The following is a 22,594-nucleotide window of genomic DNA, read 5'->3' on the forward strand; positions in this document are numbered from 1 at the left end:
TTGTTTAAGGGTCTACAGAGGCATCGCAAATATAAATGTTATTAGCCATAGTGGCAAGTCATTCTTGAGTCATGAAATTTGAATCTTAAAAAGAAGACACAGAAAAGATGTATTAAAAAATATATATATATGCATCCACGTTAAAGTGTTGTTACACATTTTAAGAAAAACATCATGAAAATGTTGCAAAACCACAGGAAAACCAAGTGAGCATTAGAGATGCTGGTAGTCAAACTTTGTTATCGTCATTTCATTTAGCTCTTTTGTGGTAAAACAAGCTTTTAACAACATTCAACAACACCACTATTGACCATATGCATGTGTGGGAGTATTACCTGTGCCAGGGATGCTCTGGTATGTTTGCTTATGTTTATGTTTTTGTTTTCATTTGTCTGACTGTCTGATTTATGCTGTGAGCAGCGTCACTGACAATGAAACATTCTGATGACATTTCTGGGGATGTAGGTTATGGCCCTTAGGCTTTGCATTCTAATAGTGCTTTCTCTAGTCTGATATGGCATAATGAACTTTCGCTACCTGACTGCACCATGTAGTCCGAGCCATCGATGATGCCGCAGTCCACTGTTGGTGTGGTGACGACGATGCTGTAGATGACGCCACACTGGAGGTTCTCGATGGTGCAGTTAGTGGTTGTGGAGTTACAAGCAAGGCGTGTGTCATCACTTCCAATGGCGATGGCAGTGTAATAGCCTACATAACCAATGCTTCCCCTCCACTCCACCGCAAAGGAGTTGACATTGCAGTCCAGGTGTGCGACCACATTGTCAGGCAGACAGGGAGCTGTGGAGGAAGGAGGAGGAGGAGTAGTAGGAAAAGGTTTGATGTTCAGATAAAGAACAAACACTGAGTCCAGCTCAGACAGTTTCAGTGAGAAACAAGTTCCATTTACCTGAGATAAATGTCAAGGTGTTCCCAGCACTGCCGTTGCATGTCGCACTGGAGGCAAAAACCACCGCAGTGTACTCATGTCCACAGTCCAGCTTCGCAGAGCAAGTTGTTGTATTGGAAGTACAGGAAACTACGTGGCCGTGTGTACCAGTCGCTGTAGCTATGTAGGAGATGGCGTGGGGACTCGGATCCCAGGTCAGTATTCCCAAATTTGTGCCGCATTCAGTGGTGACATTAAGATTAGTTGGTGGACATGGAGCTGGCAGGGAACGACGTAAGAGAGGAACACTTAAGAGTCATGGGATAATATATTATAATACATTAGCAATACTAGTAAGATAATATTTCAGTGGTAAATGTAAAAATACCAAAAATAAGTGATTCACCTGGTTATGGGTCCAGAACAGTTTATTTGAAAAACGGAATTCTGTTTTTGTCTATAAAGGCATCTCTCTATCACAAACCTTTTGCAACATCCTAAGTTAAATGTGATTAAAACCTTAGCTGTAACACTGAGCTTAAATCCTTGGGACTGTGTTAATTGTAAATAATTGTAAAACTTTGTAAAGCAACTCGTACCAGTGTATCTTTATTGGGGAAAGTTAATTACTGAACTGGACTTTAACTTTTATCTGCAATTTCATATGAAATAAGTGCAATAACCCAGAGGAAACACAATATCTACTTCATAAATGTTAACACAGCAGCATTTTCAGTTCAGTTGCCTTCTCTGTTTTATACAGGCTGTTTGTTAGCGTTGGGATGATGAATGAACCCGGCTGCAGCATTATTACACTCTAATTAATAACACAGGCAGAGCAATTCTGTGACACAGAGAAGTGGCCGAATCATTTCTCATCACCTCTCAGCAGCTGCAGCTGCCTTTATTTAGTCATTCATTCATTTTACCAGCGCCGTACATGAAAAACATATCCAGATATTAACCTGTTTCAGCGTGTATTGGCGTGCTGAGGACACTGGTGCACTCAGAGTCGGTGGCAGTGACTGTGATTGTGTACAACTCGCCACACTGCAGTCCGGTCATCACGTAGGACCTCTGCATTGTGGAGTGGCCGGCCGTGGCTCCGCCGTCTTCTTCGCTGCGTAGGAAATAGCTTACACCACTTTCAGGGGTCGGGTCCCAGCTCACTGTGATGTCATTGTTTCCACATGAGGTCACTCCCTTCACATTGGTGGGGGGGCAGACGACTGATGACAAGAGACATTAAGAGAGTTATTTTAAAAGAAATATTGTAAATTAATTAATGAGTTTGAATATTTTCAATATAACCTTTACACTTTAAGATAAAACACAATCAAAACCACTTGTAAAACCGAAAGATTATAATACGTCACGAAAGAAACTTTAAGTAACATTGACCTATAATGTATTTAATGTGGTCAACTGTAAGCTTTCGATTTTCTTCTTTCTTTACCATTTTAAACTTTGGACAGTATTTATGCTTTACTAGGTTAACCACCTTCTCGTGCAATTCTTGTGCAAATACTATTCAAACAAAGCACATTTTTTTATTCTCAGACCTGACTGGAAATTGAAAGGCAGGCTGGGATTGCTCGTGCAGCCTCTCTCAATGGTGACCACGGTGACGATAGCCGTCTCCCCACAGTGGAGGTCTGTGAGGGAGCAGCTGGTACCGGTGGAGGTGCAGTTGTGTGCGTGATCATCCACAGCAGTGACCACATACTGCTCTGCTTGCAGTGCAGCGTCCCAGGTTACATGGCCCACATTGCCCTCACACTGCAGGGAAACATGGACATTGGTGGGAGGGCAGGGACCTGAGAGAAAGAACAAAGAGGGGGAGAAAATATGTAACAAAACACATTGTCCTTGTTATTATGCTTAAGTTGTGTTTAATATAACTTTCCAAAACATTCCAACAAGTCCTATGAGAACTAATATTTAGAGATTGACGCCAACATCTGTAGGCAGCTAGAGGTGAAGTGATTTCAGTTCATTTAGGACTGAATGTAATACAATTATTAACAGTCTTCCTCACCTGCAATGAAGGTGATTGCAGAGCTGTCGTCACCCTTGCATGTAGAGAACGGGCTGACAGTGATGGTGTAGGTCTCAGCGCAGTGCATGTTGGGTAGGTAACAGCTTGTTTCATTTGTAGTGCACTGTTTGACATCGCCATCTCCCCCGAGTGCTGTCACTGTGTAAGAAATTGCGCCAGTACTGTGTTGCCAGCTGACCGCTGCCGTGTTGAAGTCACACAAGAGGGAGGCACTCACATTTGTGGGAGCACAGGGGGCTGATGGGACATGAAAAGGGAAAATGTCATGCATAGAAATGTTTTACTCACAAACCTTCACCCTCATCAGCACATAACACCCTGCAGATGACCCAACACTGTCTTACCTGTCTCTATCTGTGTTACCCCAGGGACACTGCTGTTGCAGTGGTCAGCCACAGCTATCACTTCCACATCATAAGTGCGGCCACAGAGCAATGAATGCAGTGAGCAGTTGGTCTGCTGGCCACTACAGGAGTCCATGTGGTCTCCAGACTGGGCGTGTGTGTAGAAACTCTGTCTCCCCATAGTCTCATCCCAGGTGACAATGGCCACGCCACTGTTGCAGATGTATCTATGCTCCACATTTGAAGGGGTGCAGGGTGCTGGGAGAGAAAAAGAGGATTACACCAGGTTCCTGAACATGCAACTTTGAACTACAATTTCTTTTTGATATCAATTTAACCTTGAAAGGTTAAGTGTGTTGTATTTAGTGACATCTAGTGTTGAAGTCATTGACTGCAACCAGCTGAATCCCCATCCCCTCACTGTTCCCCTCCCTTCCAGTGACTTTCAAGCAAAATGAGAATAGCCAGTAATTTGTTTGTGTGTTATTCTGCACTTCTCTTAAAACATGGCGGTGCAACATGGAAGAGGTCCCACTCATATAGACATGAAGCTTTTTTGTTCCAGGTAATCATGAAAAGTATTACTATTTGAGACATTGCTTGTTAAACCTGATCTAAATCTAACACCCTGGGCTTTTAAACCCTTTACTGATGAAACAGGAGAATTACCCTCAGAGAATTAATAATGTTTTACATTTAATTTATAAAGTTATGACATTGCTCCACATTTAAAAGGTCCTGTGTGTAATATTTTGGAGGGTTTATAACCTTTGTTTAACCTCTTTTATATGAGCTTAAAGTAAAGGGTTAGATTTGCAGAGACCGCCGTCTTGAGCCGTCATGGTTCTTCAGCAACGTGAACAGATTTGCAGTACAAATGATCGGTTAATCAAATAAACCCCATGCATAAAAAGGTGTAAACAGAAAAAGCCTCTGCAGTTTACTGCTACACTGGGGAGTGAACATTTGTTGTACTCTGCAGTCTCACCATTAGATGGCACTAATTCACAATAATTCTTACACACCAAACATCTAGACTGAGAAATAATGGTCTACAGGTCATTGCACTGCAATATACCCAGCAAACAAATGTGCATTAAATCACATACAAACACAAGACTGTATTGACTACAACTTACCAGTGATGATCTCAATAGTTGTGCTGTGTTGGCTCTGACAGCGGATTCCTTGTGCAACAGCATGGACAGTGTAGGTGTGTCCACACTGCAGCTCCTCCAGAGTACAACTGGTGACCGAAGAGGAGCTGCAGGATGTTGAGTGACTAAGAGTGGAAATGGCGACGACTGTAACATTCAGAGCATCCTCATCCTCAGCCCAGGTGACCACGGCGTGGTTGGAGGCGCAGGCTAAAATGTGAGTCTGAATCACTGGCGCACAGGGAGCTGGAAAAAGGAAGATCACCTTTTGCTTTCATTTCAGCTTCGATTCCAAACACAAAACTTTGTATTCAATTCAGTTTTTTCTTCAGACCTTGAACAAAATATGATTTTTTTTTTGTCAAAAGGATAAAGGTTAGATTATGCAGCTACTCAGCTGCTACTGATTTTAAACAATTTTGTATTTTCTGCAATCTGGGGGGAGTTTACATTATGTTATTAAAATAGTAAACCCACATCCAGATGTTTCTTCTACCTCAATGTCTGTCTTATGCATAGTAATTCTCTCCTTATCATTTTCAGAGTGTAAGACAGACTCAGAAAGCACTTCTATGATCTTCAGTTACCTGTGGTTATATTCGTTTTGGCGAGTATGGAGCTGTTGCACTTTCCATCCCCCGCGAGTACGGTCACAGTGTAGTCCTGCCCACACTGCAGCTCAGTCAGATCACAGGACGTGCTGGTGGAAGTACACGAGTCAACGTGTCCGTTGGCCTCCGCAAGGACAGAGTAGTAATTTGCTCCAGCGCTGGCCCCCCATGTTACCGTCGCAACACCAGACATACAGTCCTGTGCGGCAGTCACACTTGTAGGATCACAGGGCGCTGAAAGATGAGTATCATGACTGTGTTTAGTCCATGACGAAATATTTTAAATCTTAAAGAGGTTTTAAAATACAATTTGAATTGAACAGATCAAAAACAGAATTAGAATTGCTCATGTGATAAATACTATACCAGAAATGTAAAAAAAACTAAAACAAACTGTAGTCTTCAGTAAATTTTTCTAAAACAGAAGAAGCTGTGGAATACTGTGGGGGTCGTATTTAAAAGCATTCACCTGTAAGTGTAAAATCTCAGTACGTACCTATACTCACAATATCTAGTCTTAAAATTTAAGCCTACTGGATGGAAATTTTGCAAGATATGTGCACTCAGGTATTATCCTTAGTTACCCTTTAAATCCTGCTCTGTATCTTCCTTCCAAAGAATGTGATTACAACCTCGTCATCTGAATTTTTCCAGAATAGTGACCTGGGATATATTCATCTATCATTGTGTTGTTGAGAAAATGGAAAACTCACCCAGTGTAATAGTGTGTTTTTACTGTTTTTATGGCACAGACAAAATATGGCTATAATGCAGCTACCAGTGAATCGCACATTTAGAATTTAAAAGCATATATTTACCAGTTGTCGCTGAGACTATTTCGCTCTTCGAGCTGTTACACCTGTCATTGACAGCGACCACAGACAGCATATATGTCTGAGCACACTGGAGGCCAGGAAAAATGCAACTCTTGTCAGTCGTGGAACAGGAAGTAGAGAAACCTCCTGCTCCGCTCAGAGTTGAGATAAAAGACACTGCACTTGAAGGGCTCAGTGCATCCCAAGACGCATGCAGCGTGTGAGTGGGACACTCCATCATGCCTTGGACACTCATAGGAATACAGGGAACTAGCCATGACGCAGAAAGAAAGAGGACAATTGTTTTATCATGAAGTCACAATATCCAGATACATCAAAAACTTTCTACGTTTTTTTATATTTACAGATAACACTTACCAGAATTAACAATCTCTGGGACGCTGCTGTATCCTTCACATGTGTAGCTGATGGCTTGGACTGTCACAGTGTACTGCTCTCCACACTCCAGATTAATCAGGGTACAGCTAGAGCTAGAGCTGATGCAGCGAAGAACAGTTGCACTTTCATTTGTGGGCAAGGCAGTGACGCTGTAGTTTACCGGCATGGATTCAAGTGTCCAACTGACTGTTAGTGTGTTGGTGCTACAGTTTAGGCTGCTGAGCACATTTTGAACCGAGCATGGAGCTGAAATTGGAGGCAAAGAGTTAGAAAGGGGGGTAATTTGATCACAAAAATAGACAGAAAGCTGCAGTAGTCGCTAAATTACTTAAAATTGCATTGATTCATTTTGTTTGTTGGTCACTTGGGGTGATAAGAATTCAAGACACTCATAAAAACAAGATACTGAAATGTATGAAAAAATATAAAGTGTTGTTTTGTGTGTTGTTTTATCAACGACTTAATAGCTGCTCTGGATTGTGTGACACTTTCATTATCAGAAGTTAAACTTTGCCAAGCAGTGATTAAGCCCCACCCCAGTTAATGAAAGGTTCTCATATTGTTGTTCCCTTGAGTCATTAATAACCTCCAGGTTGTCAAGAAGAAGAAAAAAATTATTTTACATTTAAGGACACAGCCAGGAAGGGAGCTGCTAAGTAGAGGTTAATAACGGACCAAGGAAAATGAACAGAAACTGTAAAAGATTCAGAAAAGGAGTAAGATTAGACAGAAAAAAGGCAGAGATGTCGCTCTCTTTCTCACCAGTTTTTTGGACGACTGGATTGCTGTCAGGACTCGGGCAGTAACCATCTGAGGCTGAAACCGTGAAAGTGTACTCCTTGCCACAGTGCAGCCCATCCATGTGGCAGCTGAGCGCCGTTCCTGCATCACAGGTCACATTGTGTCCATCTGAGCTCACTGCTTTGCCGGTGTAGGACACTGCATTGGGGCTGCTGCTCCAGGTTAACTCCACTGAGTTACTACTGCAGTTCACTGAGGCATTGAGCTGAGAGGGGGGGCAGGGTGCTGAAGAGGAAGCACACAGAACAGCAGGATGATGCAAGGCATCACGTAATATACAGTTAATATGTATTTATTCACTTAGACAGCATGTACCTGTTGTTTGTGACACCACGGGGCTCCCTGGGCCAGTACAGTTGTCGTCCACTGCGGCCACACTGACATTGTAAACCTGGCCACACATTACACCCACCAGGCTGCACGACGTCTTGTTGGACTCACACGTCAAGACAATGCCAGTGGTACCCACAGCACTGGCCGTGTAGGTTTTGGCTCCAAGACTTGCTTGCCATGTCACTTCCATAAAACTCTGACCACAGTTCCTCTCCGCCACCACATTAGTGGGCGCACATGGTGCTGGGTGAGGTGAGAACCTTGGATTAGCTCAGTATATTTGGTTTAAGAAAGTTTTGACTTGCATTTCAGTATATGGTTGTTGTTTTTGTTTTTTTAATCCTGACCTGATTCAGAAAGTAGGTTCAAGCCAACTGATTATAAAGCAAACATCCACATGTCTTTTCAGTTTCATTCACTCACATTCCCAACTAGATCCAGCATCCAGACTACTGCCAAACTGTAAAAACCTTTTACAAACCTATTTATAAATGTCTCTTACCTTCCCTGACAGGTAAGACTGTGGGAAAACTGATGCAGGAGCGATTGAAGGACATCACCGTCACCGTGTACTCATCTCCACACCCTAGTGTGTTGACACTGAGCATAGGCTGTGAGGTGTTGTGTGACGTCTGACCGCTGCTACCTGAGACCACCGCGAGGTAGCCTTCTGCATTTTTGGATGAGTCCCAGTATATGCTCAGTCCACCCGATGCACAGTCCACATTGGCATGTACGTTGACTGGCCCACAAGGAACTGGACATAGAGAAGACCTGCTTTAGAATGTAACTTAATAACCCATTATTATGTTGATCCCAGACTCTTCACAAAAATGATTGTCTACTACTTTCATCGAGGTGGGTTTCTTTGAGGAGACAAGAGAAGCAGAACATGTCCCTACCAGACTCAAAGGTGATGGGTGCGGAGGGGATACTGGGGCAGATGCCATCGTGGTGGCGGACAGTAAGAGCGTAGAGCGTGCCACATTTCAGGTTTGGTATTGAACAGTTGGACACAGAAGAGCTGCAGCTGAGAAGTACTTGGTCTTCATCCTCGATGGTGGCTGTGTAGGAGTGGATTTGTGGCTGGCCATACCATGAAATATGAGCCTCATTGGCTGCACAGTCCAAGGAGGCACCGATGTTACTCGGTGGGCAAGCATCTGAATAAAAAAAAACACATTATTAAACTTGGGAGTATTTTGAAATGATAAGACGATACAGCTGAAGATGATGAGGATTAGGATTATAATCGAGGGACAGCTCAGGTTGAAGGGTTTAGAAATAAAGTATAAGAGAGGCAAGGTTGAAATGGTTTGGTCACGTGCAGAGGAGGCATAGTGATTATATTGGGCAAAGGATGTAGAAGATGGTGCTGCCGGGCAGGATCAAAACAGAAAGACCACACAGAAGGTTCATGGATTGTTGTGAAGGAGGACATGAGGACAGTAGGTGTAGCAGAAGAGGGAACATAGGAACATATCGGAGACCGGAATTTTTGGTCTTATTTAAATGGCATGTGGGTCATGAATCTGTGTAACATTTCCAGATTTGAAAGTCTAGTTCCCAGAATTACAGTTCGTTCAAAATATGACATTATATTACATTCCACAGATTACCTCTATGGAACTGAACATGCATTTTCCATCCTCTGAAAAGGAATCTCAGCAGCTGAACAATAAAATAACTCAGAAGAAAACAAACGGGTATTATCTCATTACCTGTCTCTAAGGTCACCATCTGGCTTTCAGAGCTGTTGCACAAAAAGTTGGAGCCAATGACGTACACTGTATAGTTGGTGCTGCACTCCAAGCCCTTGATCTTACAAGTCAGATCAAAAGAGTTACAGTGGTGACTGACACCATTGCTGTCCTTTGCGATTGCAACATAGAAAATTGCACCAGCAGTCATGGTCCAGGTGGCTGTGATGGCGTCAGCTCCACATTCCTTCACCGCTGACACATTCTGGGGAGTGCATGGTCCTGAAAGACACAATTATCTCATTACGTTAATCTTTAAATGTATACATTTTTTATGAAACACACAACAATCAGAAAGTAAAAGATGTATTTTAGAATCTAAAAACGGTTTGCTTGAATAACTAATTAATAATCAAAACAAACTGGTTGCTTCAGTTTCAAACAAAAACCCATGCCAACACTGGGTGAACAGATCATTTTCGGGATATCTGATTACTTTTACTAATTACTGCTAATATGTGATGAACAGACTCTTAGAGATTTGCCTCACCGGTCTCAGCCACAGTACCCAGCTGGCTTGGACTGGGGCATTCATCATCAAAAGCTGTGATGTAGACAGTCAAGTGTTCTCCACAATTGATGCCTTCTATAGCACAGCTGTTGGACACTGAGCTGCAGTTGTACGTGTCGTTGACTCCCTGGTTGCCAAAGGCCTCTACAGTGTAACTTAGCGCCCCCTCTGCCAGATCCCACTTGCTGAGCAGGATATCTGATTTGCAGTCGGATGATGTTTGCAGATTTGTGGGAACACATGGTGCTGGAGAGAAGCAAAATTCAAGTCATACACCTACATGTAATGTTTTTTATTTGTGAGTACAAACATGGAAGAAAACAAGGCTGTTAGAGAGTACACTGTTTCTTTTCTTTTTGTTCATAAAAAGTGAGCCAAGTGACTTTGGAAATGTATTGTATTTCCAAATTTCACAAATTCAATCCAATTTTAAACATTATGAGTACTTTTTGCTCAGGTGTGTTTATATAGTTGGTGAAAAAAAGAAATATTTCATCAGATTGCCTAAGTTGTGCTGAAATAAAGCATATCAGAAACTCTATACTGCACATTCTTATACCCTCTGTATATCATTTACACATTGTAATGGGAAGAAAGCAGCCAAGATGCTCTGTTTTAAGGGTTAAAGTTAACAAGTTCTCAAAGCTTAATTGTTAAGTTGTTAAGTGATGCAATTAGACATATTTATCAGGCAGGTGCTTTACTTACAAAAGAAAGCATCTATAGTCACAGCAGGATTTACTGTTTATTACATGATAAAATGAAGGGTTTTTACAGGGAGTACAGATCTGCTGTTCTGTATACGATAGCTGTATGTAAATATCTTTATACACATGAATGGCAAAAGTGACGTCATTAAGACTAGTAAAACGTGTATTGCAGATATCTGTAACTGTAGTTTTGACTAGTAAGAATGACGCGGATATCAGTAGTGAATATCCAACCGTTTTGTTAGTTGTTTTAATACAGCCACAAAGACGGCGTCGGAGTCTCTTACCTGTGCGGACGTCAACAGCGGCGCTGGCCTGGCTTGTGCAGGTGTCAGTGACTGTTGATACTGTGAATACATAGTGTTCTCCACACGCCATGTTCGTGAAAAAACAGGAGTTCTCTGTAGTAGTACATGGCTTGACCACTCCCTGGGACCAGAGAAAGTGTTCAAAAACACAGTGTTAAACACTAAACTGCTAACTGCTAACTGCTAACTCCGTAACTCTTTGAGTCTGTGGCATAATTGTGACACAAGCCAAAGCAAGCAGTCGGTTTAGCACAAAGACTGAACGTTAAACCTAATTTAAACATTTAAAGTCTTTACTTTACTTTTTCACAGGAGACATTTTGACTGTGTTTCATTTCAGTAGGAAAATCACAGGTGTTACTACTACTAGTGATTACATAAACCCATGGTTCCCAACCTGGGGTTCAAGCATCCCTCAGGGGCACGCCAAAGATCACATGGGTGGCACAGAGCTTTGTCTTTTCTAAGGCTGTGAGATTATTAAAATTATATTTAATCACCCAAATTAAAACCTATTTTTTGGTCAACCTTTAAATGTATTAAGCCATTTGTCACCAACACCGCTGTGACCTCTGAACTTTACTGCGTGAGCAAGTCTCATCAGGTCAGTTAGCGGCTACACTTGACCACGTTCCTGTTGCCTGAGAAACGTAAAAAGTACCAAAGACTCAAAAAAGAAAACAAGGCAATACCTTGGTTTTGATTTAATGGGAGCACAGGACAGTTTCTCCAGTATACACTGTGAGAATAGGAATAAAAACCTACAACTGCTGTTTTACATTTGCATATAAACGTTTCACTTTATCCTTTTGGTGTGCATGCTGTGAACAGCAAAGTCCTGGACACAAGCAAAGGGGACATCAAGAAAAAAAGGTTGGGAACCACTGACAAGTAAGTCAGGACTGTGTGTCATAGGGATCCAGTATGCACTATGAAACTGAGGGAGCTAAATGGAACTCATCTGATGTAAATTGATGACTTACACCTGTGGTTTTCCTATGTCTGCTATGAATGAGACTGATGCTCATTAATACTTTGGCCTTATTTTACCCTTTAATAATATATTTAGTCGTACAAGTTAAGGAACAAAGTGGACTGGTTATTAAACTGCCCTAATACTTTTTGTATCCCATCATGAAAACATAATATACATTTTATATCAACAATTATTGATCCTAGTCTCGCGTGTTGACCAGAGTCGTGATTCCAGGTTTGGGTGTGGACCTCAGAGGATTTTCAGATTTCAAAGCAGGCCCACGGCACTTATCGACACAGAACGCGGTAAACACAAATCAATACATTTACATTACCTTGGAGTCTGTTGCAAAGGCCTCGTAGTATTCCGCGTCATCTATGTGCCCCCAGGAAAAGAGGATGGCATCACTGGAACACTCTCGGACCAAACTCAGGTTCCCAGGAGGACAGTGGACTTAAAAGACATTGATATTTTATGCATTAATTAATCAGATAGATAGATAGATAGATAGAGCAAAGCGGAACAAGAGAGGTAACACAGAAAAATAGGTAAAGGGATTAAATATCAACATTAAAGTCAAGCATGACAAATCCTTTTCAGGTTAAAACGCCCTGATACTGAAGATTACAGCTCCAATGTTGCTTTTCACTGTATGAGGTTTCAGGTTTAAGAAAAACACAAAAACACAGGCTCATTTGAACACAAAACAATATGATATTGACAGTGGAGCTCAATAGAAGACCCAGTTTACAAAGGAGACACCCAGTGATGCACAAATAGAGGCCAAACAAAAGTATGCTGAGAAAAAACAGTTGTAAACACATTACATTCCCAAATGACCTCTGCTATGACCACACAATAATCCTTATCCTGTGGTGAAAACAGAAGAAAAAATCTAATCTCATTACCAGCTTTGTGCGATTTTAATGTCCAAATCCAAATGTGATTTGAAACCATGAACTGTATTATTACAAAGGTAGGTCTAAACTTATCATTGTGCCTGTAGGCTTTCCTACCCAGGCTTTGTTTCACCAAAGTGAGTTATTTAAGGTCCTTATATCAGGTGTTATATAGCTGTATATCTGACATGCAACAATTACATGTCATGAAATCACATACAGCATCACAACATCCTAGTGGTGCACAATGAGGCTTCAGGGGTGGGGTTGGATAGAAAATCTGGATCAGGCTCTCAAACAGAATAGAGTGACATGTGAGATGAAAGGATTATCTGCCAGCACAAAATAGATGACAGGGTGGAGTAGCAAAGATGTTCGTCATTCAGACAGTTTATTAACCAGTGCTGGTTACTTGGTTTGGTTTGGTTTAGTCACATAACTTTCCTTGCTGCAATGCCAGAATGTGCTTCAGAATACCGCAGTTTAATTCACCAGTAAGTCGTCAAGTTATCACTTCAACAAATCAAAAGATGAGGGGAAAGGATGTTGACAAATGACACTGGGTTATTTAATAGTTGCAACACAAGAACATCCTGATTCTGAGTCAGGAACTTTGAATGGATGGTGATGTAAATCTGCATTTGAAGCACCTCCTGTACAACGGAGGCTTAATCTTGACAACAGGTTTCTCTTATGCCAACCTCAAGTTTAAAGTTTAACCTTTGACCTATGAAATTCAGAAGTGTTACACCACCTGAGATAGCTTTCAACGTCTAGGAAAATCATTGGTTATGAGTTAATTTCAGGGTTGTTTTTTTTCTCAATTTGAGCTTGGAGAGTTATCGTGAACATGAACAGACATTGACTCCAGATTATTCCGTTTTTTCAAGAGTTTCTCCTGTTGCATCCTCCGCAGAATGTCAGGAGCAACTCTTGCGGACATTTGCATTTGCACGTCCAGCCTTGGAGAACATCTGGACTCCACTGCATGTCTGAAAGCAACTTAATTGTTGGCTTTCAATTATCTGAGTGTGTGATTAAAGATATTGTTGGGTTTGGCGTTTTATTTAAGGATAATAAGGATGGGGTTTTTTTTGTTTGTCTCACCAGTGTGAAAAGTGGCTGTGATGTTGCTCATCGAGTTCTCGCAGTTCGCTGCTACGGGAGTTACTTGCACCGTATAGCTCTGATCACAGTTCAGTCCGGTGATCTGGCAGCTGCTGCCCTGGTCTGTGCACATCAGCTGGGCACCGTTTTGGTCAGTCACCTTCGCCCTGTAGGAGTCGGCTCCAACCACAGTCGACCAATGTATCGTGGCAGAGTTAGTGTCGCAGGTGTAGTCCACCGAGACTGATGAAACTGGTGTGAGCTCTGTAGGCAGCACAGAACATGAAATGATTATGTTTTCATCTTCAGTGGACAGAAGACATTCATCTAATGGGGATTCTAAATGTCCAATGCACACACTTGATATCGCTCTGTTCAGAAGAATCATATGCTCTATGATAATGGAGCTAAAGAACAGTTTACTGTATATACTGTGATATATAGTTGCAGGTCAAATATCTCATAATAAAAAAATAAAAGTACCAAGGACCTGTTTTTTTTCTCAGGCCCATGTTTACCCTGATAGGGTAATAACAAGTAGGTAGTCAGAACATCTGAGTCCTTTCTCTCCCCGAGGATTATATTCTGCATGTCTGAAAGGAGCGCCTCGGAGAGAATAGCTGACCTAGATCCTAATCACAAAGTTATTCATATTGGTTTGGCTCTGCAACTCACTGTTGGTGCTGTATGTGTGGGTTGTGGGTTCGCTCGGCACCAAGAACTGGCTCAACGAGGAAACTGATATCAGATAGGTGGAACAAGGAAGGATGTTATTAACAGCCAACTGTGTGTATGGGATTTCCTGCTCAGATGGCGTGCTGGTGGGATCGTCGATGTTCTGGATGGAAACTTTGTACATCAGGACATCCTTCACTGCGCTCCACTCCACCCTTGCTGTGAAGTCGCCAGTCTGTATGGCGGTGACAATCTGTGGAGGCTGCGCCACTAGAAGCAGACATGTAGACACTTAGCCAGAGGGTAATAATACACCAAGGGATGTCACCGATATAATAATTATATGACTAAGCTTGGGTTGAGTCTGATGAAGCAAATAATAATAATAAAGTATACATGCTAATTAAGTAACAGACAGTGCTACCACACAAGAGATTAGCATTAGATTTGTGCCACTTAAAGAGAATGATATACTCAACAACGTCCCTGTAAGTCATACTTCTAAGGAACAATTCCCACGTCAAGAAAATGGATAATTAACAATGAAGAGTTATTAAAAAGATTAGTGTCTCTTGCACTAGTACTGGTGTGATGTAAAATCACACCAGTATTAGTGCAAGTAAACTGTAACTGTATGAATATGCATAAAGATATTTGTGTGCGTGTGTTTAAATGTGTGCCTTTAAATAACATTTTAACTTAAATGGAAAACTGTGGCATGTGATGGATCATAAGTAACATAGCTGACAACAATATTAAAACATAAAAATTGTGAATATTTGTATTGTTTGAGGGTTTTTTTTATGATCTTTTTCAGCCACATATTTGTTAAAAGGAGATATTGTCTTTGAAAAATGTATTTTCTTTGACTTTTAATGCAGAGAGAGTTCTGTTTTATGTCTCTGCTTTAGCTTATTTTTTTATTTTTCTTCTCATAACTTGCTTCTTTTATTGTCTTTTATCTGTGACATATGTATTGTTTGTCATTTTTAGCTCTCTTCTTGTTGATTTTGTATCTTTGCACTTTGGTCCACCCTGTGGTTTCAAAATGTGCCTTGTAAATAAAATTGGATTGGATTCTCTCAGATCACAGCACTGTTACATCTACCCATATTTGAAAGGGTTTTCACGGCTCCAAGCGGTCAGAAAGTGGTCACTCACAAGTCGTGATGGTCCTCACTTTGCTGGTATGTCCCATGCCAGCATTGTTAACTGTGTAAACGTGGAAGTCATAGTGGGTGGAAGGCGTGAGGTTTTCCACTACAGCGCTGCTGTTGGTGTTGGGGAAGGTGAGATTGAACTTTTTTCCCGTGGCTTGACTGGACACGGTCAGGATGTAGTTATCTGTTGAGGGCACGTCACTCCATTTTAGATAGACCGAACGACTCGTCAGTGCCTTGCCCTCCTTGATCTGCGATGTGTCAGGTCCTGAGAGGAAAGAGCAATAACACATTTCTTTTGTACAGTCCATATGACGAATACTCTGGGAGGTTATTTTATAGAATGTATAGGTTCATGCTCTTGACTAACTTTGCTTGACAGATATTTATAATGATTATACAAATACATGACCCCTGAGGGCATCTTGCACGATGAAGCTGTGCCCAAACCAAAATCAAAATGAATATTAAACACTGTCATGTTTTTTTTTTGGAAAGATGTTACAACTACAACTCTTATCTTTACCTGTGCCCGCTGTAGCTGTGTCCTTACACACCACAAAGTAGTACTGGAAGACTTTGAGAGTCACAGTATAATCCATCCCTGGTCTCAGACCCTGGACATTCCACTCTATGTTCTTCAGTGGCAGGGTCACCACGACCGGTGCAAAATCTGTTCTGTTTTTTACCCGTAAGTCCAAAAAATAGCTTGTTGCCATGGCGTATTTCTCCCATTTTACCTTAATGGATGAGGGGCCTGTGGCGGTTGCTGACAAAATTTTGCAACCTACAAGCGAGAGGGAGAGAAAAACATGGAACAGAGTTTTGAATATTTAATTTAATCGAAAATCCAAGCAGATGCATGCTAATTTACACATATTGTTATTTTATTGAAAATACATACACAAAATCTTATTTTGACTTACCTGCTGCATCTGTAAATGGTATCTGTAAACGACAAAAATAACGTTAGTGAAATATCTTGCTTCTACACCTATTTGATCCATATTCTTCACCAGATTTACACCTGATAATACAAATAGACATATTTACCTGAGTTAGAGACACCAATACTAAAGAAAAGCCTATAGCTCCCAACAATCCCATCTTTGACATTAACGGCAGGATTACATTTAGTTTAGTATACAAGGGAGACAAATACAAAAGGTGATCTGGATTCTTTTGTGGTTTAGCCCAGTGTGCGTGGGAACCAATCAGTATAACCCAAATGGGGCCAGGCAGTCCCACCAGTGGCCCCAGGCAATCAGAGCTGCCCTGAGAACACAACAGAAGGGAGGGAACGATGGATGGAGGGATGAAAGTTTGCTGACTTTACCTGTAATCGGGATGACAAAAGAAACTCTCTTTCCACTGCCTGTCACGCATCTATCTGTGTCCATAATCATTATAAAGTATCAGTGCAGTTTTATCTCATAACTGCCTGTTTGCACCAATCACTCCCTGTTTTACTGCACTTCCAATGTATTATATTTTTATCTTCAATGATAGAGTTTGTTGAAAAGTTTTGAATAAAGTACCAAATCATTTTTGTTACAAACAAAAGTCACTAACACTGGAGTTTATTTTGAGAAAGTTGAGCTTTTTTGGTGATTTAAAGAAGGCCCGGGTTTGTGACCCGGTCAGAACTAGGGCATGGAGTTTGCATGTTCTCCCCGTGTGTGCGAGGGTTTCCACAGTACAAAAACATGCAGATTTGGGGATTATGCAAAAGTGGACACTCTAAATTGACCGTAGGTGTGAGAGTGGATGGTTGTTTGTCTTTGTGTGTCCCTGTGATGGACTGGTGACCTGTCCAGGGTGGGATTGGCACCAGCGACCCCCACAAATCCTCATGTAGAGGATAAAGCAGTAGAAGATGGATGGATTATTTTTATTTAAATACTTTTAATCCTTTTTTGCAGACACAACGCGCAGATTTTGAGAGTGTTATTCAATAAATGCTTTTTGTGTGTCATTTGTTATTACTGAAATGTTATATTTTATGATTGAGTAGGGGGAAAAGAAAATTGTCCAAACAAATCAGCAAAATAAATAAATAACTAAATAAATAAATAAATAAATACAAAACAGCATCACATATCGGGTGACTTTTAAAGATGAATCCTTGCAGTTTGTGCAATAAATTGAGGTCCTGGAGATCATGCATCATTGTAACAACTAAAATACATGAATGCTATGAATTATATGATTCTTACGCACTGGCTTACAAAAAATGTTAATCAAAATGATATACAGTGCTTAACAGATTTATGAGACCACCTGTCGTTTAGAAATCTTAGAATGGTTAAAACTAAAAATTTGATTGTTATTCATTTGGCAAATAACAAACTGAATTCACCTTATTTGAGCCGACTCACTGGGCTTCTTCTCCGAGAAGTCAGAAATGAATCAAGCATAACATTCAACCACTAAAACTAATTTTTAAGTGAGGAAATAATGAAGTAAATAACTATAATTTGACATCTTTTTGTAAAACAGTACATTTGAATATTCATGGGTGACAAAATATAATTTCGGTTAAAGTGCGTCTACATACTGGTGCAAAACCATTACAGAAACTTAAAAACGTGATTTTGATCATTACCAATGCTGTTCATTTAGGGCAGCTGTAACATAGTTGTGTGTGAATGGTATTGACGACACTAAAATGCAGCTTATTCATTCATTTCAAATTGAGTTCAGTCACCAAACGGTGCACCGTGCTTTGTTTAGCTGTGCTGATCAAAGTATGGGACACATGTGACGCCTGAGAGGCGAGCTCTCAAGGGTACATAATATGAGATGATCCACTTAAAGACTTCAGTGGTGGTCACAGTGGGTCTACTTTTGTGTCCGACAGAGGCCGCATGCAACTTGACTTCACTGACCCAGTAACAGAGCTCTCCCTCACTTACAAATTCCACCCGAGAAAACACTGTGTTGTACAAAAACCTGTGACCTGCATCATCCATTTGTTTTTGTTTTTTTACAGTATTTATAATTGATTTCTCTCTACAGTCTGTGTCTCTTTCCCTTTCCACCCTTCTTCAGCAAAAGTCAGAAAACCTAACTGCTCTGTGCCAACTCCTTTTCTTTCTTTCTTTTTTTTGTAACCTTTTCACAATACGTGAGAACACAGCGAGTGACCTACACCAAAGAAATAAAGACTTAGGCGGGGCCGCCAAAGCAAAGGGGACAAGTGCCACTGAAACCAAAGGCAAGAATGCGAACTTGGGAACTAGGACTTCATCTGAATAGGATGAATAGGAAAACACGAGGCCTGGGACTGCTAATGAGTTCTTTCTCAAACCTTATTGCCAAACAAGTTTTGAGGTATTTAACCCTTAGAACACAGAGCATTTTGGCGTTTCTTTTCCATTACTATGTTTAAACGTACAGTATATACATGAGGCTATAAGAATAAGCAATATAGAGTGTCTTATATCCTTTTTTCAGCACAACCTAGGCAATCTGATTAAAATTCGATTGAATTTGTGAAATTTGGAAACATGGCACAGTTCAAAGTTCACTTGGTTGGCCACTGATTGGTCAGAGTGCCGTCACAGGAAGAGACGTCCGACATAGAAATCAATCAGATCAGTTAAAAAAGACTTAACCATCCTAAAAATGTGGGTTAATCTCCAACTATTATCAGGGAAATGTCTAAAATCTCAATATTTAATAGAGGATTCTGGAGTATTTAGTGAAATCACTGCAGATTGCGACCGGCATCACAAACCCTGCCGCTGTAGTTCAGTCTTGTGATGGAGTCTGTGCTCCGGTCATGGAGAAAGTATTGTAACAAATACACACAACAAACTGCTTTACAAATCACTAGTCACTCGTTTGTGTGTGTCGCGTGTAAAACAAAGGCAGCGATGACTCCGCCCACGTTGAGTAGGTAGTTTTTTTGTAGTGGAGATGCAACCTAAACTGTGCCGTGCTGTGCCGAGGCGAAGTGAGCTGGGACCATGGTGGTAAAGGGCCATAAGAGTTAATGGATTGCAGATTGTAGTGAGAACCATCACTACTCGTGAGTGACCACTTTCTGACCGTTTGGAGCTTTGAAACCCTTTTTAATTATAGATTGATGTAATAGTGCTGCGTTAAACTGAAGACATAGGTTCACCAAATTCATGTGGATAAGCGACTATCCAATCCAATTCAACAATAAGAGAGCTAAAAAAAAAAACGACTAACGTCACACAAAAAAGACAATAAAAGAAGCAAGTTATAAGAAAATAAGCTAAAACAGAGACGTGAAACAGAACTCGCTCTGGGTTAAAAGCCAAAGAAAATTGATTGATTTTGAAAAGTCAATTTTCCCCCGACATATATGACTTTATCTAGGTTATGTGCTGTAACGGCTCCTTTATCACTGGATAACAAAGAGATATAGTTACTCATAGAGTATTAGAAGAAAAAAAAAAAAGGAAGTCAACATGAAAGTGGATATAGGCCATAAACCTGACAGGAAACTTAAGCTCCCCGACTTCTGCAACACAGCACTTTATTTAAACGGGTGAATAACGAGAAGTGATGCGAAACACCGCCATATTTCATTTCACTGTATTTTTATCTGGTTGTGATGTCGTCTTACACTGTTACAGGTCACAGGTGTCCAACATATTGTGATGCAACCGCTGACAAACACGGTGCCGTGTGTGCACCTGTTGCTTAAAAATGAAAATGATGCTTTTCGATACATGATGATTCTCAAACCGTGGTACGTGTACTGGTGGTGGTACTTGGGAAACAAATGACAAAATCCCTCAACAGAAATATTAGTGGTTGAATGTTATTGCTTTATTAAATGTCTGACTTCTCAGAGAAGAAGCCCAGTGAGTCGGCTCAAATTTGGCTTATAAAAAGGTGAATTCAGTTTGTTATTTGCCAAATAAATAGCAATAACATTCGTAGTTACTTCACCCCACGGAGTATTGTTTTAGTGGCTTTGTGTGTCTGTGTATATATACACATATATGTATATATGTATATCTATATATATATATGAGACGGTCTTCTCCAGAGGTGGATAGATATGTATGTGTATATATATATATATATATATATATATATATATACATATATATATATATATATACACACACAGTTATGATAATGCAAACATGAATATTCTATTACATTTCTGGCTATAGAAGCCCCCTAAATCCAACACAAACATATGCAACCACCAATATCATCTATCCTTGAAACATGTGTCACCCTGCATGGATTTCACAACACATGGTTTCGCTCATCTTAAGTCCCCTGAAACACAAAAGCGATGGAAAAGGGTTGTTCACGGCTTTATCCCCAGTGGAATGGAAATCAGTAAAAAGGTTAAATGATACTGTCATGGATCTTGGAGGGGGAATTCTTGGCTTTTATTGAAAACTGCAAAATGACTCAGCCAAAAAAAGACAAGAAAGCTCTCTCCCGCACTTAACTGTCCCAGCGTCTTACAAAAATAACATTCCGACATAGGAACAAGAAAGCCAAAACTGCACCCACTGAAATAACCCTGAATAGAAGATGTAATATTATATGTATAATATATGCTCTGTCAAGCACAACTATCAAACCTGACTATGGGAGCGTTTGTGTGTATACACCGGCAGCGCAGGGGCGGGCGGAGGCAAGAGGCATTTATCGTGTGAAACTGCTGAAAATTCACTTTTGAAACTTTTGAAACTTGCAACTGGCAACGACCCTATTTCTGAGATTCTCCAAGACTTTTAGCTCCTGTTTTTTGTTCCTTTGATACTTTTGCTAATTGCTAATTGTTTCGCCCCCTCTTTCCCTGGACTCAGAGCTCTGCCTGCAAGCCAGCCAGCCTCTGCCCCATTAGCTGACACAGCTGTTATCAGCTCCTGGTATCTCTCTCTCTTTTGTCTCTACCTCACCTCCCTCTTTCACTTTCTCTCCCCCTTTTCTGTCCCCCACCTCTCCTCTGTCTCCCATGCTTCCTTTCACCCCAACCTGTCTAGGCAGATGGCCTAGCACATTTTGTCAGAGATTTTCTATCTTCCTGTTAAAAGGAGTGTTTTTTTTCTCTCTCCATTGATGCCTATAGTGTTTGCTCATTGTGTGAACTGTTGGGTTTCTCTTCTCTCTATAATACTGTGTCATACTTCAACCTCTCATCTTGTTTTACTAGCTCAATGTAGCTGCTGCACAAAAAATGAATTACTTCCTGTGGGCATCATGGGAACGAAATACAGAGGGAGTCATGTGGCGGGAGCTGACGATTTAATTCAGACTTTTGTGTTTCTATGTTAAAGTTATGTCATCAAAGACGTCTTACAAGACACATTCATCTGTACGGACAAATGAAGGGTTTTAATTTTTGGACGTTCTTTTATTGTTTGTTTGTTTGTTTTTCTTGGGGGTCTATGGGGGAAGTTTCAACAGGCTAGAAGATGCTTTTATATCCTTGTATTGTAACTGATATATTTGAGTATAGTCTTTATTTCCAAGCGGATGTAGTTCCCGTAATGGTAGAAAACTTGATAAGTGTAATCCTGTAAGCACAATAGCTGTGTCTTATCTCCTTATATGGACATCCTAGGGATGTGTGTTTATAGGTCACATATTCAGGCTTTAAAAAATGTGTGTGTTTTTTCGTCTTATGTGTTTGTTGAGTCCAAGTTATGATTGCAGTTTTAGTATTGATATAAAGTAGCAGTAATTGTGCAGAGGTCACAAAATTAGATCGTCTTTCTTTTCTTTTTGTTCATAAAAACGAGCAAAAGTGAACTGTGAACTGTGACGTGTTTCCAAAGTTCACAAATTCAACTATTCATTACTTACAAATTCATTACTTTTTGATCAGATGTAGAGCTTTTCTAGTCTTGATGAGCTGCTTTACACTACAGTTTTGCCATTCACACAATGCAACGTGGGGTTAAGTGTCGAAGTGATTGTTTGTACCAGGTCTGGATGTCATAAGATCTTCTGCAACGCAACTGAGAACAAAACAGAAAATAGTTGAAACACACACAACAAAACAAATGACGCCACCTGCTGTCACCTGCTAGACACACACCAAGTTTGCTGCAGAGACTGTGATGTCTGTTG

The 22,594-nt window shown here is 40.7% G+C and overlaps 1 protein-coding gene across 1 annotated transcript in view; it reads right to left on the minus strand.

The window, feature by feature from the left end:
- The window catches only part of LOC131465968 (uncharacterized), a 41,870-nt gene extending 25,224 nt beyond the window's left edge, over nt 1-16,646 (minus strand). Inside the window, exons 1-24 of the mRNA XM_058638976.1 lie at nt 16,568-16,646; nt 16,441-16,462; nt 16,041-16,301; nt 15,516-15,782; nt 14,355-14,624; nt 13,680-13,943; nt 12,008-12,126; nt 10,677-10,818; nt 9,659-9,925; nt 9,130-9,390; nt 8,311-8,571; nt 7,911-8,165; nt 7,391-7,651; nt 7,037-7,300; nt 6,254-6,520; nt 5,879-6,145; nt 5,037-5,294; nt 4,432-4,695; nt 3,293-3,550; nt 2,928-3,185; nt 2,452-2,706; nt 1,855-2,118; nt 911-1,168; nt 538-801 (exon numbers count right to left, since the gene is read on the minus strand). Of these exons, the coding sequence (XP_058494959.1) occupies nt 538-801; nt 911-1,168; nt 1,855-2,118; nt 2,452-2,706; nt 2,928-3,185; nt 3,293-3,550; nt 4,432-4,695; nt 5,037-5,294; nt 5,879-6,145; nt 6,254-6,520; nt 7,037-7,300; nt 7,391-7,651; nt 7,911-8,165; nt 8,311-8,571; nt 9,130-9,390; nt 9,659-9,925; nt 10,677-10,818; nt 12,008-12,126; nt 13,680-13,943; nt 14,355-14,624; nt 15,516-15,782; nt 16,041-16,301; nt 16,441-16,462; nt 16,568-16,630 (5,590 nt within the window). The 5' untranslated portion in view covers nt 16,631-16,646. The remainder of the gene's footprint in view (nt 1-537; nt 802-910; nt 1,169-1,854; nt 2,119-2,451; nt 2,707-2,927; nt 3,186-3,292; nt 3,551-4,431; nt 4,696-5,036; nt 5,295-5,878; nt 6,146-6,253; nt 6,521-7,036; nt 7,301-7,390; nt 7,652-7,910; nt 8,166-8,310; nt 8,572-9,129; nt 9,391-9,658; nt 9,926-10,676; nt 10,819-12,007; nt 12,127-13,679; nt 13,944-14,354; nt 14,625-15,515; nt 15,783-16,040; nt 16,302-16,440; nt 16,463-16,567) is intronic.
- Between the last annotated feature and the right edge of the window lie 5,948 nt (nt 16,647-22,594).

Source organism: Solea solea, chromosome 9 (genome assembly GCF_958295425.1).
Source record: "Solea solea chromosome 9, fSolSol10.1, whole genome shotgun sequence".
NCBI lineage: Eukaryota > Metazoa > Chordata > Actinopteri > Pleuronectiformes > Soleidae > Solea > Solea solea.